The sequence below is a fragment of the Hyla sarda genome, chromosome 2, assembly GCF_029499605.1.
Source record: "Hyla sarda isolate aHylSar1 chromosome 2, aHylSar1.hap1, whole genome shotgun sequence".
NCBI lineage: Eukaryota > Metazoa > Chordata > Amphibia > Anura > Hylidae > Hyla > Hyla sarda.
Genome location: NC_079190.1, coordinates 513,158,130 through 513,173,963, shown reverse-complemented (window position 1 = coordinate 513,173,963; position 15,834 = coordinate 513,158,130). Strand labels below are relative to the sequence as shown.

The window sequence follows — 15,834 nt, the reverse complement described above, 5'->3', positions numbered from 1 at the left end:
AAAGTTGGATCAGCCTGTAGTGGGGTTTTCCACTGTGATTTTGAGTGTGACTCCATATAAAGACCTCCAGGGGTTGGAACATTTAATTTCCATTGATAATTTTTGTGGGATTTTGTTGTCAGCACATTCAACTATGTAAAGACGAAAGGATTTCATACGATTAGCTAATTCATTGAGATCTAGGATGTGTTCACTTTATTGTTTTGAGCAGTGTACTTTAAGATCCCTGCACTGCAGCAACTTTTTGGACATAATTATAGGTGACATCAGACTCTTTGTTATGGCTCTGTTCACACTTCACCATGACACAACTAGCTTTGGGCACAATGACCTGACTTGTGCCATAACAGTGTCTTTATGGCATACACAGGTCCAGTATGTTCTGGCATATCACCATAGAACAGTGGCCTCCAAACTGTGGCCCTTGTGAGGTTTCAAAATCTACAGCCATTAGCTATCAGAGCATCCTGGGAGTTTTAGTTCTGCAACATTTGCCAGTGTCTGCCATGCTTTTCCCTACCCTTGAAGCAGTGTTCTCCAACATGTGGCTCTCCAGCTGTTGCAAAACAAACTCCAACCATGCCCCGACAGCCTTCCGTTGCAAAAACTACCACCAGCAGGTACAAGACATACCAAATTACAACTCCCAGCATGTCCTAACAGCCTGTACCATTGCAAACCTACAACTCTGTGCTTCTCTATACAGAGGCATATAGCAAAGCAGTGTTAGCCAACCTCTGGTTCTCCAGCTGTTGCAGCATGGTGGCTCAGTGATTAGCACTGTAGCGTTGCAGCGCTGAGGTACTGGATTCAAATCCCACCAAGAATAACATCTGCAGAGTTTGTATGTTCTCTCCTTGTTTTCATGGGTTTCCTCTAGGGATCGACCGATCTCGTTTTTTTAGGGCCAATACCGATAATCGGTGGAGGTTAGGGCCGATAGCCGATAACTTATATCGATATTCCGGTATAAGTTATCGGCTATTTATCCCCCCGCGACACCGCCGCAGATCATTGATTTAAAGCGGGTGCTTTAAATCAATGCACTGCAGTGGTTTTTGCGGTACCATAGGCCGCCGCCACCACCACCCGCTTCTCTCCCCCTATCTGTCAGGGTGGTCCGGGCCATCCATCCTTCCTGTAGTGTCCGGCGGCATTCCGGGTGGAGGGTGAACCGGTCCGGGCTGTCCTTCTCCGGGGGTCATCTTCTCCACTCCGGGCAGGCTCCGGCCTAGTAACGCAGCATAGACGCCGCTGCGCAGTGACGCCCGTGCGCAGCGAGGCACCTGACGTCACGGCGTAGCGGCGTCTATGCAGCGTACTAGGCCGGAGCCTGCCCAGAGTGGAGAAGATGACCCCCGGAGAAGGACAGCCCGGAACGGTTCACCCTCCACCCGGAATGCCGCCGGACACTACAGGAAGGATGGATGGCCCGGTACACCCCCATTACGGGTAAGTTTAATTTTTTTTATTGACTCGGAGGGTGGGGGAGGGTCCCGACCGGTATAGCGGTATGGGCAAAAATCCATTCCGTGGGAGAAAAAAAAAAAAAAAACGTTATCCGATTCATACCGGTATACCGCCCAGCACTACGGTGGGGGGTGCGACACGGTGCGGCGGTCGCGGTGCGGCGGGTCGGGGGGCATTCGAATTGGGGGTGGGACATTATCGGCAAGGTAATTGCCGATACCGATAATGCCCAAAATCGTGATTATCATACGATAATCGGTCGATCCCTAGTTTCCTCCAGGTACTTAAGTCTTCTCCCACACTTCAAAACATTCCAATAGGTTTCTGTACAAATCAGCTGTGCTTCTCTATACAAAAGGAATACAGTAAAGCAGTGTGCTAACTGTTGCAAAACTATTATGCCCAACAGCCAAAGAAACGAGAAACAGGTTGGGAAACAGAGTAAGGAACAGAAACTTATACCAAGTGGCATACACCAAATTGGAAACTACTGGTGATGTATTGCCTTGTAGGGAATAAAGTGACTAAAATTGAAAGAAAAGACACTACGTGTGAACAGAGCCTAATGCATACAGCAAGACTGCACCCATCACATAAACATGTATACACTATTACATGCCGTCTTTAGATGGTCAATTTACTATTGTCACGTATGCTGAAAGTTTTGATCATTAGATCCTCAATAGTGTCCAAAAAGATGTCTCCATAAAAGACTAGACCAGTGTTCTCAAACCAGTGTGCCTTCAGCTGTTACATGGCTGTCCAGGCATGCTGGTAGTTGTAGTTTTCCAACATCTGGAGGTCCGCAGGTTGGAGACCACTAGTCTAGACAATGCAGATGGCACATAGGGCGACACCTGCCGATCCGATCCGTCAAGGGGAAACCCCAGCGGTCCTTGTTCTATAGATTGCACACCAGCTTCAGACCAGAGTCCCCCTTTAATGCTGTATGCGATCACATGGAGACTGTGCACAACAATGACTCCTTGTCGAACTCTTCCCTATACTTCCCATGTATACCCAGTAAGCTTGTGCACAAAATATGGCACTCCCTTTTCGTTGGTGCCAAAGTTGGAATCAAAAACCTCTTAATTATAAGAAAAAACTTGTCACTCAAAATGCAAGATGCAAAAAGGATTTCATGTTCACAGTCCATACATAATTGACGTTTCGGTCCCACCAGGACCTTCATCAGAATTTAACAGGACTGGTGCGGAGGAGAATATAAAAGAAGCGGCCAAGTGCCGTGCAAGCGGTGCAGTAAGAGTCCTCTGTGACTTTGGTCACACAACTTACTGCACCGCTTGCACGGCACTTGGTCGCTTCTTTTATATTCTCCTCCGCACCAGTCCTGTTAAATTCTGAGGAAAGTCCTGGTGGGACCGAAACGTCAATTATGTATGGACTGTGAACATGAAATCCTTTTTGTATCTTGCATTCTGAGTGCCAAGTTTTTTCTTATAATACCCAGTAAGCTTGTCATATTATTTGGTGACTAACCCATAATAAATTTAGACTTTCCCAACATGTCCAACCATTCCTACCTCACCTGGGCTGTAACTGATGAGTAGTTTCTGTATCAATCATGCAGCTTAAGAATCTACGGCACACTGCGCCAATGTTAGTTCCACCCCCATGAGTGAATGACAAGAGTGTAGGGCAACACAGCCAATACCGGAGTCATCCCTTTATATCCAGGAAAAGCAATAAGGTTCTAAACTGATAAAACTGCCTTTATATTTCGCAGCCAAGTGTCAGGGAGGTGGAGCCAAGAAGCTCAATACCACAGCCTGGTAAGCCTCCATGCTCGCCCTTGTTTACCAGCCCCTCCTTGACTGATGTACAGGGCACCTTTCATCAAAAAAACGTTTGATATATTATAGATTAATGTATGCAGAATAACATTTTATTAAAAAATATGCTTCTTTCCATTTAATGACAACTAGGGGTCTCCCTACCAGTCCTGGCAGCAAGTTTTTTGTTTATTTTTAATTATTTATTATTTTGTTATTAGTATTTATAATTTTTTTATTATAATTTTTTTATTATTATTTTTTATTATATTTATTATCTTATTATCATCATCATTATTATATATAGATTTCAGACTCATGCTGGGACACAGACAAGCTCAGCACTGCTCCCTAGCGAAACCACAGCCAAGGGAACGGGCTTGGCGGAATCAGTGGTCATTTTTTCAAAGTGGAAAATGAAATAGAAAGAAGCATATTTTTTAATAACATGCTATTGGAAAGTTATTCTGCATACATTAATCTATAATACATCGGAAGTTTTTTTGATGTAAGGTACCCTTTAAACATCGATCAGGGACTGGGATCTGAGGGCCAATGAGAAGGCGTGTCAGGCTGTGACACTTTAGCAGTTGGCTCTGCCACCTTGACACTTAGCTGAGGAATAAAAAGGGTACTTTTATAAGCTCTAGGAAAGTTAGTGCTTTTGTATCATTAAACAAGGGTTTCCCAACCAGGGTGCCTCCAGCTATTGCACAACTACAACTCCCAACATGCCCAGACAGCCAAAGGTATCTGCAGCTCTTATCACAGACCTGGCTTAGATGCCTCCATGTCATACTGGAGCGTATACTAAAGTATAATGTGAATGGCGCCCAGAGCATTGTGCTGTACTATACCACCTCCTGGCAAACAGGGGGCACAATAGGCTCAACACAGCACCCAGAATCCCTCCACCAAACTCCTTTTGCTCAATCACTTTATAAAGAGGTAACCTATTGTCAGACTATATATATATATATATATATATATATATATATATATATATATATATATATTCATCCGATAATGCCCCGCCCCCCGCACCCCCCCGGCCCCATTGCCTCCCCCCATCCCCGGTTTTATAATTACCTGCTCCCGGGGACCACGCTACTTCTGGCTTCTGCTGCGTCACGCTGTGCGCAATGACGAGTGACGCGACGCAACGTCACCATCAGTGCACACAGTGACCGCTCAGGAGGACGCCACCAAAGCCCGATGTAGAGTGGACCCCGGGAACAGGTAATTATAAAACTGGGGAGGCAATGGGGCCGAGGTGGTGCGGCGGGTCAGTGGGGGGGGGGGGGGGGGGGGGGGGGGCGATCGCGGTGATAGGACTCAGGAGGACCCCCGGACAGGCAGGGGGAGAGAAGCGGGTGGCGGCAGCGGTCTATGGCACCGCAAAAGCCACTGCAGTGAATTGATTTAAAGCACCCGCTTTAAATCAATGATCTGCAGCGGTGTCGCAGGGGGATAAATAGCCGATAACTTATACCGATATTCTGGTATAAGTTATCAGCTATCGGCCCTAACCTCCAAAAATTATCAGTATCGGCCCAAAAAAAAAACAATATCGCTCGATCCCTAATAATATATATATATATATATATATATATATATATATACACATATACACACACACACATACACATATATACACACACACACACACACACACACACGTACATTCTTCACCCGCAGTACATACCGTCGCTTTAGATTCAACTGCTGGGACCCCCCCCCCCCCACCATTCATTAAGTGATGGCCGTATCCCAGCTTTTTCTGGCTCTAAAAACATTGCCGGAAAAGCCGTCTGCTATATACGTAACGATTCCATCATGTCAACGTGTCGATGCCAATAACTAGACTCGGACGCAAAGGTTAAAGAAAAAAAAAAAATTAGTCATGAGACTACGGTCTCCCCAACCATCCAGGTCGTGAAGCCCACAAGTCATTACTAAGGGTTGCAACAGGTTACAGTCGTGCCGACACAGTTGACCATTTATTATACATAAAGGGAAGTGGTTTTGCAACAGCTGGAGATGTTGTCAGGACCTGCCAGAGCAGCGTTTCCCAGTCCCTTCACATGTAGCAAAACTACAACTGCCATACATCCGGAGAACACGCTGGGAGTTGTAGTGTTGTAAAAGTTGGGGGGACAATTGAGAAAACACTGAGCTGGAGCAATACAGGCTGCCCTACAGTAAAGTACTGTGCCCCCCCCCCCCAGGAAGCCCCCAAGCAGTAACCTCTATGCCCATGGTCACCTACAGCTGTTGCAAATCTACAACTACAAAGGATGCCCAGGAATTAGGGATCGACCGATATCGTTTTTTTAGGGCCGATACGATAATCGGTGGAGGTTAGGGCCGATAGCCGATAACTTATATTGGAATATCAGTATAAGTTATCGGCTATTTATCCCCCTGCGACAACGCTGCAGATCATTGATTTAAAGCCGTGGCTTTTGCAGTGCCATAGGCCGCCGCCACCTGCTTCTCTCCCCCTGCCTGTCCGGGGGTCCTATCACCGCCGCCCCCACCGCCGCGTTGCACCCCCGACCCGCATATGGCATAGTGGTCTTCATGCTGGGCGTTGTAGTTTCACAACAACTGGAGGTCCACAGTTTGAAGACCACTGATGAAGAACATGCAAAAGCGACAAGTTGAGTCTCTAGCACCCCCTATTGATTGGAGAAGTAGAGCGCGCTCTCCATTGACTTTTTACAGGTCCGATGGAGAGAGTTTACCGTGCCCACCTACCATGGCAGTCCCATCGTGAATGGCACATATAGGAATCCTATGATCAGCGGGGGTCCGACTGCCAAGACCCCCTCCAACTGAGCCAAATAAATGGATTGGTAGCCCGCGTGCTCAGCCATGGATGGAGCATTCACTTGATACTTATTCTCCTATCCTGCTGGTGATAAGCTGGAATCTCGGGACAGACATAGGGACTTTTAAGACCTTATTCCCACAGTGCAGTTTTGCAGCAGTTTCACCTACTGGTTATAAAAAAAAATGCAGCAAAGCGAGAACGGTGCCCCGAGGGATGGTCCCAAAATTAACTTTTACGACAGGTCCCGGCAGCTGCACCTCCTCCCCTTCCCCCCACCAATTCAGAGAATCAGCATTTTCGGGCCCCTGAATGGACTGCCACGTTATGGAAGTTAGTTTAGGGCCCTGACCTTTAATAATAACCCCGGCGTACACGTGGGGAGGGGTTGGAAGGACTAAACCCTGGTAGAGTTTGGAGATATACAGGGTGTCTCCTGCCGCCACACTGTATGTCCTCATGTCGTGGTTATACAGGTTCCAGGGCTGGGCATGAAAGGGAATGACTTCCTGTGATAAAAGGCGATGACAGCGCGTTATTCCGTGTACAGGTTCCTGGGCGGCAGCACAGACAAGGTGAAGGAGGATACATTTGGCCCCCGATTACTAGGATGACACCAAAAGTTCGGGGGAAGAGGCTCCAGTTTGCTAGTAACTTAATTACAGTTCTAAACCAGAGGTCTCCAAAGTGCGATACTCCAGCTGTTGCAAAACTACAACTCCCAGCATGCTGGGAGTTGTAGTTTTGCAACAGCTGGATGGCCACAGTATGGAGACCAATGTGCTAAACCAATAGTTTCTAACCTGACACAGAACTACAATTCCCAGCATGCCCCACAAAGCCTCAGTGACAAGACTACAACTCCCAGCATGCTCAGCCTGCCAGTGCAAAACTTCAATCCCTAGTGTGGGCATACTACCTGAGGCTATAGTACAACTCCCTGCATGCTCAGCCAGCGCAAAACTACAATCCTTAGTGTGGGCATACTGCCTGAGGCTACAGTACTACAACTCCCAGCATGATCAGCCTGCCAGTGCAAAACTACAATCCTTAGTGTGGGCATACTGCCTGAGGCTACAGTACTACAACTCCCAGCATGATCAGCCTGCCAGTGCAAAACTACAACCCCTAGTGTGCACATACTGCCTGATGCTACAGTACTACAACTCCCAGCATGCTCAGCCAGCACAAAACTACAACCCCTAGTGTGTGCATACTGCTTGAGGCTGCAGTACTACAACTCCCAGCATGCCCACACAGCCTGAGGATGCATGATGAGAGTTGTAGTTTTGAAAGCCCCAGAGATCTCCTAAGCCAGTGGTCTTCAACCTGCGGACCTCCGGATGTTGCAAAACCACAACTCCCAGCATGCTCGGACAGCCAACGGCTGTCCGGGCATGCTGGGAGTTGTAGTTTTGCAACATCCGGAGGTCCGCAGGTTGAAGACCACTGTCCTAAGCTATAATTATTAGTCAGCTATAGGAAAGTCTATACCCGAGGTCCCCAAATTGTAGACCTCCAGCTGTTGCACAACTACAACTCCCAGCATGTCCAAAACAGCCTGCAGGTGCAAGATTACAACTCTTGGTGTATCCAGACAGCCTGAGGAGGCAGTACTACAACTCCCAGCATGCCCATAGTTGTCATTTTACCTCAGCTGACTGTCCAGAGCACCTAATTTATACACCCGGGACCCAAATGTGTGTTCTAGGCCTGGAGCTGGGGTAGGGGCCCTCATACACAGCACAGGGGCCCATATACAGACACAGAAGTAATAAGTCTCCAGTCACACACAGTATACAGGCAGACAGCACGTGTCTATGAGGAGAGGCGGTACGCCCCTATACACACGGTGCAGCACACACGATGACAGCTCACCCCTTCATGATGGCAGCAGCGGCTGCGGCTCGAAGGCCCCGGCTGTCGGATGGTGGCAGCGGCGGCGGCGGCTCAGGGAGGAGGCTCAATCCCGGGTGTCGCTGGTGACAGTTCTCCCCCGTCTCTGAGGTAACCCGGGGTCTCTCTCTCCTCCCCCACCACGTGACCAGCCGCCCCACACTCCTCCGAATGGCGCGAAGGCTCCCAAGCCGGGCGGAACGGTGCACGCATGCGCAGAGCGCCCTCCAATCACTGCGCCCGAGACGAGCAGCGGAGATTCCGCGCCTGCGCACGGCCGAGGCCAATCGGAGCACGAAGCGGGCGGGAGGGGGAGGTGGGGAGAGAGATAACGCTTCTGCGCAGGCGCGTTGCGGAATGACGTGACAGCGGCCCAATAGTGGCGCGGCGCGCGTGCGTGTGGGAAGGTCGCGAGCCCGCGTAACGAGGGGGGGGGTCGCCGAAAGCGCGCATGCGTATTGCATTTTAGGGCTTTTACGTACCGTAGTAGATATAGGAGAGGCGTTTTTTTTTAGTTTTTATTTGAAGGTTTTTATTTCTAATGGTTTTAGATTCAATTAATAGTACGTTAATTACATTAATACATTAATTACAATATAACATCCTTTTCCACACGCAGTACAATTTTATTGACGCAATCCAATCGCGTTCACACCACGTTTTTTTGTCTACATTTCAGTCCGTTTAATTTTATTGTATGCAAAACCGTGGTTGACCGTGCTATTGTGTACGCCCCCAAATAAATAAAAGAACGCAAACATGATGGTTATTTATTTATTTTTAATAGCGTGAGTCAATGGGAAACTATGCTGTATGTCAGTTTTTAGCATCTGGTAATGCAAACCAGTGTTTTCCAACCAGTGTGCACCAGCTGTTGTAAAACTACAACTCCCAGCATGCCAAAGGCTGTCCGGGAATCCTGAGAGTTGTAGTTTTGCAACAGCTGGAGGCACACTGGTTGGGAACCACTTAAAGAAATATTCCAGCGAAAAATAACTTATCCTCTGTCCATAGGACAGGGGATAAGTAGCTGATCGCAGGGGGGTCCGACTGCTGGGGCCCCCGTGATCTCCAGGACAGATCCCCGGCGCTCTCAGTGAGGAGCTCTCAGACTCATGTCTTTTCGGGGCTCCCATAGAAACTAATGGAGCATGTGCAGACTGCAGCACCCGCTCAGGGCTGGCCCAAGACATAGTGCTGCCTGGGTCCAAGAGTGAAATGCAGTTTCCCCACATTAGGTAGCATAGTTTCCTCACATTAGGTAGCATAACTTCCCCACATTAGGTAGCATAGTTTCCCCACATTAGGTAGCATAGTTTCCACACATTAGGTAGCATAGTTTCCTTACATTAGGTAGCATAGTTTCCCCACATTAGGTAGCATAGTTTTGCGACATTAGGTACCATAGTTTTCTCACATTAGGTAGCATAGTTTCCCCACATTTGGTAGCATAGTTTCCCCACATTTAGTAGCATAGTTTCCCCACATTAGGTAGCATTTCCCCGCACATTAGCTAGAATAGTTTCCCCATATTAGGTAGCATAGTTTCCCCACATTAGGTAGCATAGTTTTGCGAAATTAGGTAGCATAGTTTCCCCACATTTGGTAGCATAGTTTCCCCCACATTAGGTAGCATTTCCCCCCACATTAGGTAGCATTTCCCCCACATTAGGTAGCAGTTTCCCACATTAGGTAGCATAGTTTCCCCATATTAAGTAGCATAGTTTTCCCCACATTAGGTAGCATAGTTTCCTCACATTAGGTAGCATAACTTCCCCACATTAGGTAGCATAGTTTCCCCACATTAGGTAGCATAGTTTCCACACATTAGGTAGCATAGCTTCCTTACATTAGGTAGCATAGTTCCCCCACATTAGGTAGCATAGTTTTGCGACATCTAGGTACCATAGTTTCCTCACATTAGGTAGCATAGTTTCCCCACATTTGGTAGCATAGTTTCCCCACATTAGGTAGCATTTTCCCCCACATTAGGTATCATTTCCCCCACATTAGGTAGCAGTTTCCCCACATTAGGTAGCATAGTTTCCCCATATTAGGTAGCATAGTTTCCCCACATTAGGTAGCATTTTCAGCATTATCAATTTTAAGCACTCCTTTAAAGGGGTACTCTGGTGGGGAAAAAAAATTCAAATCAACTGGTGCCAGAAAATTTTACAGATTAGTAAATTACTTCTATTAAAAACAAATCTTAATCCTTCTTGTACTTATCAGCTGCTGTATACTACAGAGGACGTTCTATATTTCTTTTTAGTCAGACTACAGTGCTCTCTGCTAAAACCTCTGTCCATGTCAGGGACTGTCCAAAGCAGGAGAGGTTTGCTATGGGGATTTGCTTGTGCTCTGGACAGTTCCTGACACAGACAGAGGTGTCAGCAGAGAGCACTGTGGTCAGACAGTAAAGAACAACATAACTTCCTCTGGAACATACAGCAGCTGATAAGTACTGGAAGGATTAAGATTTTTTAATAGAAGTCATTTACAAATCTGTTTAACTTTCTGAAGACAGTTGATATGGAACAAAAATTTTTTCCACCGGAGTACCCCTTTAATGTGACTACTATGTTTGGGTCATTGAAATGAATGGTGCCCGCTGCTGTTTGCCATAGTATACATTGGCAACCCGTTTTTGCAGAATGCTGATGGATATTTGATCTAGCCTAATGTATAGAATTAGAAAATTGGTACACCTCCCCAAACACATGCACTGAACTAGGGCCGACCCCTTCCTGTATAACCAGATATTGCCGTGTTTCCCTACTAGTGTGCCTCCAGCTGTTGCAAAAACTACAACTCTCAGCATGCCCGGACAGCCAAAGACTGTCCGGGCATGCTGGGAGTTGTAGTTTTGCAACAGCTGGAGACATCCTGGTTGAGAAACACTGAGATTGGGTATGTTCACACTGAGCTTTTTTTTTTTTTTTTGCATATTCTGATTAAGGGTAGGGTCACACGTAACTGATCATCTGCATATTTTACGCTGCAGAACCGCCGGTGACGACTCATATTGTGCCTCCAGTGTATATAGACATGTGTACGTGTACAGCCACGATGTCTGAGTATACTGCACATGCACGTGGTGACTCGCAGGCCCCTGTGTGGCTGCGGCGGATTTCCGCTACGAGCAGGCCAACAGCTGGAGGCACACTATAGGTCGGGTAACCGATGAATCCGTTACGTTTGACCCCACCCTTAAATTGGAAACCCACAACCATGAGCACTCGTGTTTTTTGACACAATTATTAAATCTGTTTCTCAAGAAATGAAACGTCAAGTGCCAGGACGGATGCTGTGCAGATTCTTCACGCCGAACAGTGGGAAATGGAAATCTGCACCAAATTCGCATCAAAATTTGGGACAGATCAGCATGTAAAAGTATGCAGGTTTTCCCAGTGGATTTTAGATGCAGATATCAGTAGAACTGCACATCAATGAATCAGCCACAATAAAACAAAAGTGTGAATATACCCTTATGCCCCCTAACTGCAACCTCACGGGAGTGAAAACACCACATTATTGTGCTGCTGTTGGGACTAAGGGAAAATATAATGGCCAGACAGCAGAAATACCTGGATGACCATTGTCTTCCCTGTTCAGATCATCTATGTGCAAGGAGCTGGATCCTATTGATCAGCCGATCAAATGGAAAAGATCTTCCCTTATGTTCCACAGCAGCACAATAATGGGGTGTTCATGCCCCTGTGAGCTAGAAGGACAATGGAACTTTTTTGGTTAGGTTCACACATAATGTATATGCAGCGTATTTTACACTGCACAACATCTGCTGCACAGCAGGAAATACGCTGCGTATTCTCCTACGAGCGGACGCATAAGGCTACCGGGTGGCAGCCCTGTGTGCACAGTGAGGTTTGGAGGCAGGCCCGCACATCACAGCTACATTGGCCCTGGCCCATTCCTGTGATTTTCATTAGGCATTATGGGATAGCCTCTCTATTGATCTCAAGAACAGACCACCATTATCCCTTCCAATGAGGGTTCTACTTTTTAAGTCCCGATTATTGTGCTGCTGGAGGACGTAAGGAAAAATTACATTTAGAATGTTAATGTGTTTTCCCTTAGTCCCAACAGCAGCACAGGCTTACCTCCCTATTGTATTGTATTACTAAGTTATCTGGATATATATATATATATATATATATATATATATATGGGGGTGAGTTCTTTCTGTCTCAATAAAAGTTCCAGTGTCCTGCCAGCTCAGAGGGGCGAGAACACCCCAGTATTGTGCGGCTGTTGGGACTAAGAAAAAAGTGTAATCTTTTCTGCTGCACTCCTGTTAGAATTTTTCCCTGCACAGCAGCGCCCGGCCACCAGCTTTTCAGGGAAATGCACCAGGAGCCAAGGCAAGGCTTTGCATGGGGTATTATCGCATGAATTACGTTAAAGGGGTACTCCAGTAAAAAAACTTTTTTTCTTTTTTAAATCAACTGGTGTCAGAAAGTTATACAGATTTGTAAATTTTAAAAATCTTAATCCTTCCACTACTTATCAGCTGCTGTATGCTCCACATGAAGTTGTATAGTTATTTTCTGTCTGACCACAGTGCTCTCTGCTGACACCTCTGTCCATGTCAGGAACTGTCAAGAGCAGAATAGGTTTGCTATGGGGATTTGCTCCTGCTCTGGTCAGTTCCTGATACGGACAGAGGTGTCAGCAGAGGGCAGTGTGGTCAGACTGGAAAGAACTACACAACTTCCTGTGGAGCATACAGCAGCTGATAAGTAATTGGAAGGGTTAAGATTTTTAAATAGAAGTAATTTACAAATCTGTATAACTTTCTGACATCAGTTGATTTCTGCCATGAAAATTCCAATTAAAGAATAAACATGTTAAATTCCACCCGATACTGCATTGCCATCCACGCGGTACTATCAGGTGGAAATTCTGTAGTGTGCACGGGCCCTAAGAATTCTCTTTTCCCTCACTGCTGCTGTTCAGGACTCTATGTATGTGTATTTTTTTATTTTAGAAAAATTGGAGCAAAAAGAAGCAATACAGGATGACTTTTGGGTCAAACAAACATTTCTGATGCACATTTTCTCTCAATCGCACAGATTTTTCCACCATTTTGGATGTGGATCTTCTACACTTGGTGTAGCGGGAGAAATGTAAGGCGGATGTATCTTCCCTGCTGCAAAATAAACTGACATCCGAGGGTTAAAAATCTTCCACCATCGTGTGTATATGTGGTGTCCTGGTACAGGACCTAGTCCTGTCCCTTGTGTTAAAGGAGAACTCCGTAATAGGAAAATTATGGTCCATACTGCAGGCAGTAAAAAAATAAACGGATACTTACCTTTCTTCGCTCCCCCGGTGCTCCGGCCTCCGCCGCGATCCTATTCCTGGTTGCCGGTGGTCAGCGAGTCATACTGCGCTCAGCCAATCACCGGCCGCAGTGAAGTCCCGACTCGGCCGGCGATAGGCTGAGCGGCAGTGTGAGAACTTTTCAAGACACACAATTCTTCACTACACCGGCACCTGCTGCCGGGGCCGAAAAGGTCACCCTGCCACTCAGCCTATCGCCGGCCGAGTCGGGACTTCACTGCGGCCGGTGATTGGCTGAGCGTAGTATGACTCGCCGACCACCGGCAACCAGGAAGAGGATCGCGGCAGAGGCCGGAGGCGGTTACCGGAGGCACCGGGGGAGCGAAGGAAGGTATGTACCTGTTTATTTTTTTACTGCCAGCAGTATGGACCATAATTTTCCTATTCCGGAGTTCTCCTTTAAGTTCCCTCATCTCCACAGGGCTCTCCTGCAGGGCTTGCCCCTTGGTCGCCTCATATAATTGTATTTACATATCTATTATTTAATGTATAGGTATAATAAATGTATAGGACCTTCCCAGGTCATGTGATCTAAAGTTGTGAATGTGCATATGTTTAAGGACCTTCCTGGGTCATGTGATGTACCCAGAGTTCACTGGGTTCAGGACCTACAGGTTTGCTGGCCAATAAGCTTAGTCCAGCCCCCTATTATATAAAGCGCTGTAGTCACTAAATTCTCTCTCTTGGTTCCTGCTCTTAGTTCCGGATTATCAAGCAAGCACAATCCGCAAATCAGCATCTCTTCAGTCATCTCAACTAGGCCAAAGCCTAAAGAACCAGCAGCCACCAAAACTGTGAGTTATAAAGCTCAAACCTACAAATCCTGTGTGACTACTATTCCACTCAAATCCTACAATTAGTAGCACAGTGGCCTGCATAAAGCTCATTACTACATGTCCCAGCAAAGCCTGTGAGGAACCTGCATCCCGGTTACCTCAAGAGAGACTGTTTAATTGTAAAGACTGTTGCATAAAAGTTCAAGTAAAAGTTTCCAGTCATCTCATAAATTTTGCTGTGGACATTTCATTTATTATCCCTGTAGTTTGTGGGCCGGTTGGTGGCAGGATCTCCTGTACTAAGCAAACCTCACCCTGGCGTCACGACAATTAAGGGTTAATACCACCAGACCCTTGATTCACCATTGCAACACCCCAGACACCACATATACATATCACCTGCAGACCTTTGTGTATATATTCAGTCATTCTGACTCCTAAGATTGGGTTCAAGCTGCGTTTATGCCGTACACCATTGGTATCTGTTGGCAACCTGCCACGAAAGGGATGGCGCTATATGCAGTGGTCCCTCAAGTTACTATATTAATTGGTTCTGGGACGACCATTGTATGTTGAAACCATTGTATGTTGAGACCAGAACTCTATGGAAACCTGGTAATTGGTTCTGAAGCCCCATAATGTCATCCAAAAAAAGGAAAAAGTGAGAATTACAGAAAAATAAGTAGATTACTAATATAGATATAGCAAGTCCTTACATATAAAAGTAAGAAAGAGCTGCTGGGAGCTGTAAATCACTGTCTATGTCAGTGTTTCCCAAGCAGGGAGCCTCCAGCTGTTGCAAAACTACAACTCCCAGCATGCCCGGACAGCCAAAGGCTGTCCGGGCATGCTGGGAGTTGTAGATTTGCAACAGCTGGGGGAACCCTGCTTGGGAAGCACTGGTCTATGTAGAGGACAGGAGCTTCTTCGGGGTCCGGTACAGTAAACACAGTGTCCTAAAAAAGTAACATGGAGTCACCCTCACCTGGTGTCCAAAGGAGCAGCTAATCCTGGTAGAGGTAAAGAGTACAGAACATGTAATACCTCCCTGTACTGTAGGAGGCGCTACCAGACACCAGTCAGTGCATACACTTCAGTAATACAGGTAAAGAGTACAGAACATGTAATACCTCCCTGTACTGTAGGAGGCGCTACCAGACATCAGTCAGTGGATACACTTCAGTAATACAGGTAAGGAGTACAGAACATGTAATACCTCCCTGTACTGTAGGGGGCGCTACCAGACACCAGGCAGTGCATACACTTCAGTAATACAGGTAAAGAGTACAGAAAATGTAATACCTCTCTGTACTGTAGGGGGCACTACCAGACACCAGGCAGTGCATACACTTCAGTAATACAGGTAAAGAGTACAGAACATGTAATACCTCCCTGTACTGTGGGGGGCGCTACCAGAGACCAGGCAGTGCATACACTTCAGTAATACAGGTAAAGAGTACAGAACATGTAATACCTCCCTGTACTGTAGGGGGCGCTACCAGACACCAGGCAGTGCATACACTTCAGTAATACAGGTAAAGAGTACAGAACATGTAATACCTCCCTGTACTGTGGGGGGCGCTACCAGACATCAGTCAGTGCATGCACTTCAGAAATACAGGTAAAGAGTACAGAACATGTAATACCTCCCTGTACTGTGGGGGGCGCTACCAGAGACCAGTCAGTGCATACACTTCAGTAA

General features: G+C 46.7%; 1 protein-coding gene across 2 annotated transcripts in view; it reads right to left on the bottom strand.

Moving 5' to 3' along the window:
• The window catches only part of NAA50 (N-alpha-acetyltransferase 50, NatE catalytic subunit), a 36,139-nt gene extending 27,845 nt beyond the window's left edge, over window positions 1-8,294 (bottom strand). Inside the window, exon 1 of one of the 2 annotated variants that reach the window (XM_056559947.1) lies at window positions 7,975-8,294. In XM_056559947.1, coding sequence (XP_056415922.1) covers window positions 7,975-7,982 — 8 coding nt within the window. In that variant the 5' untranslated portion in view covers window positions 7,983-8,294. The remainder of the gene's footprint in view (window positions 1-7,974) is intronic. The other variant, XM_056559946.1, reaches the window with a different exon arrangement.
• Between the last annotated feature and the right edge of the window lie 7,540 nt (window positions 8,295-15,834).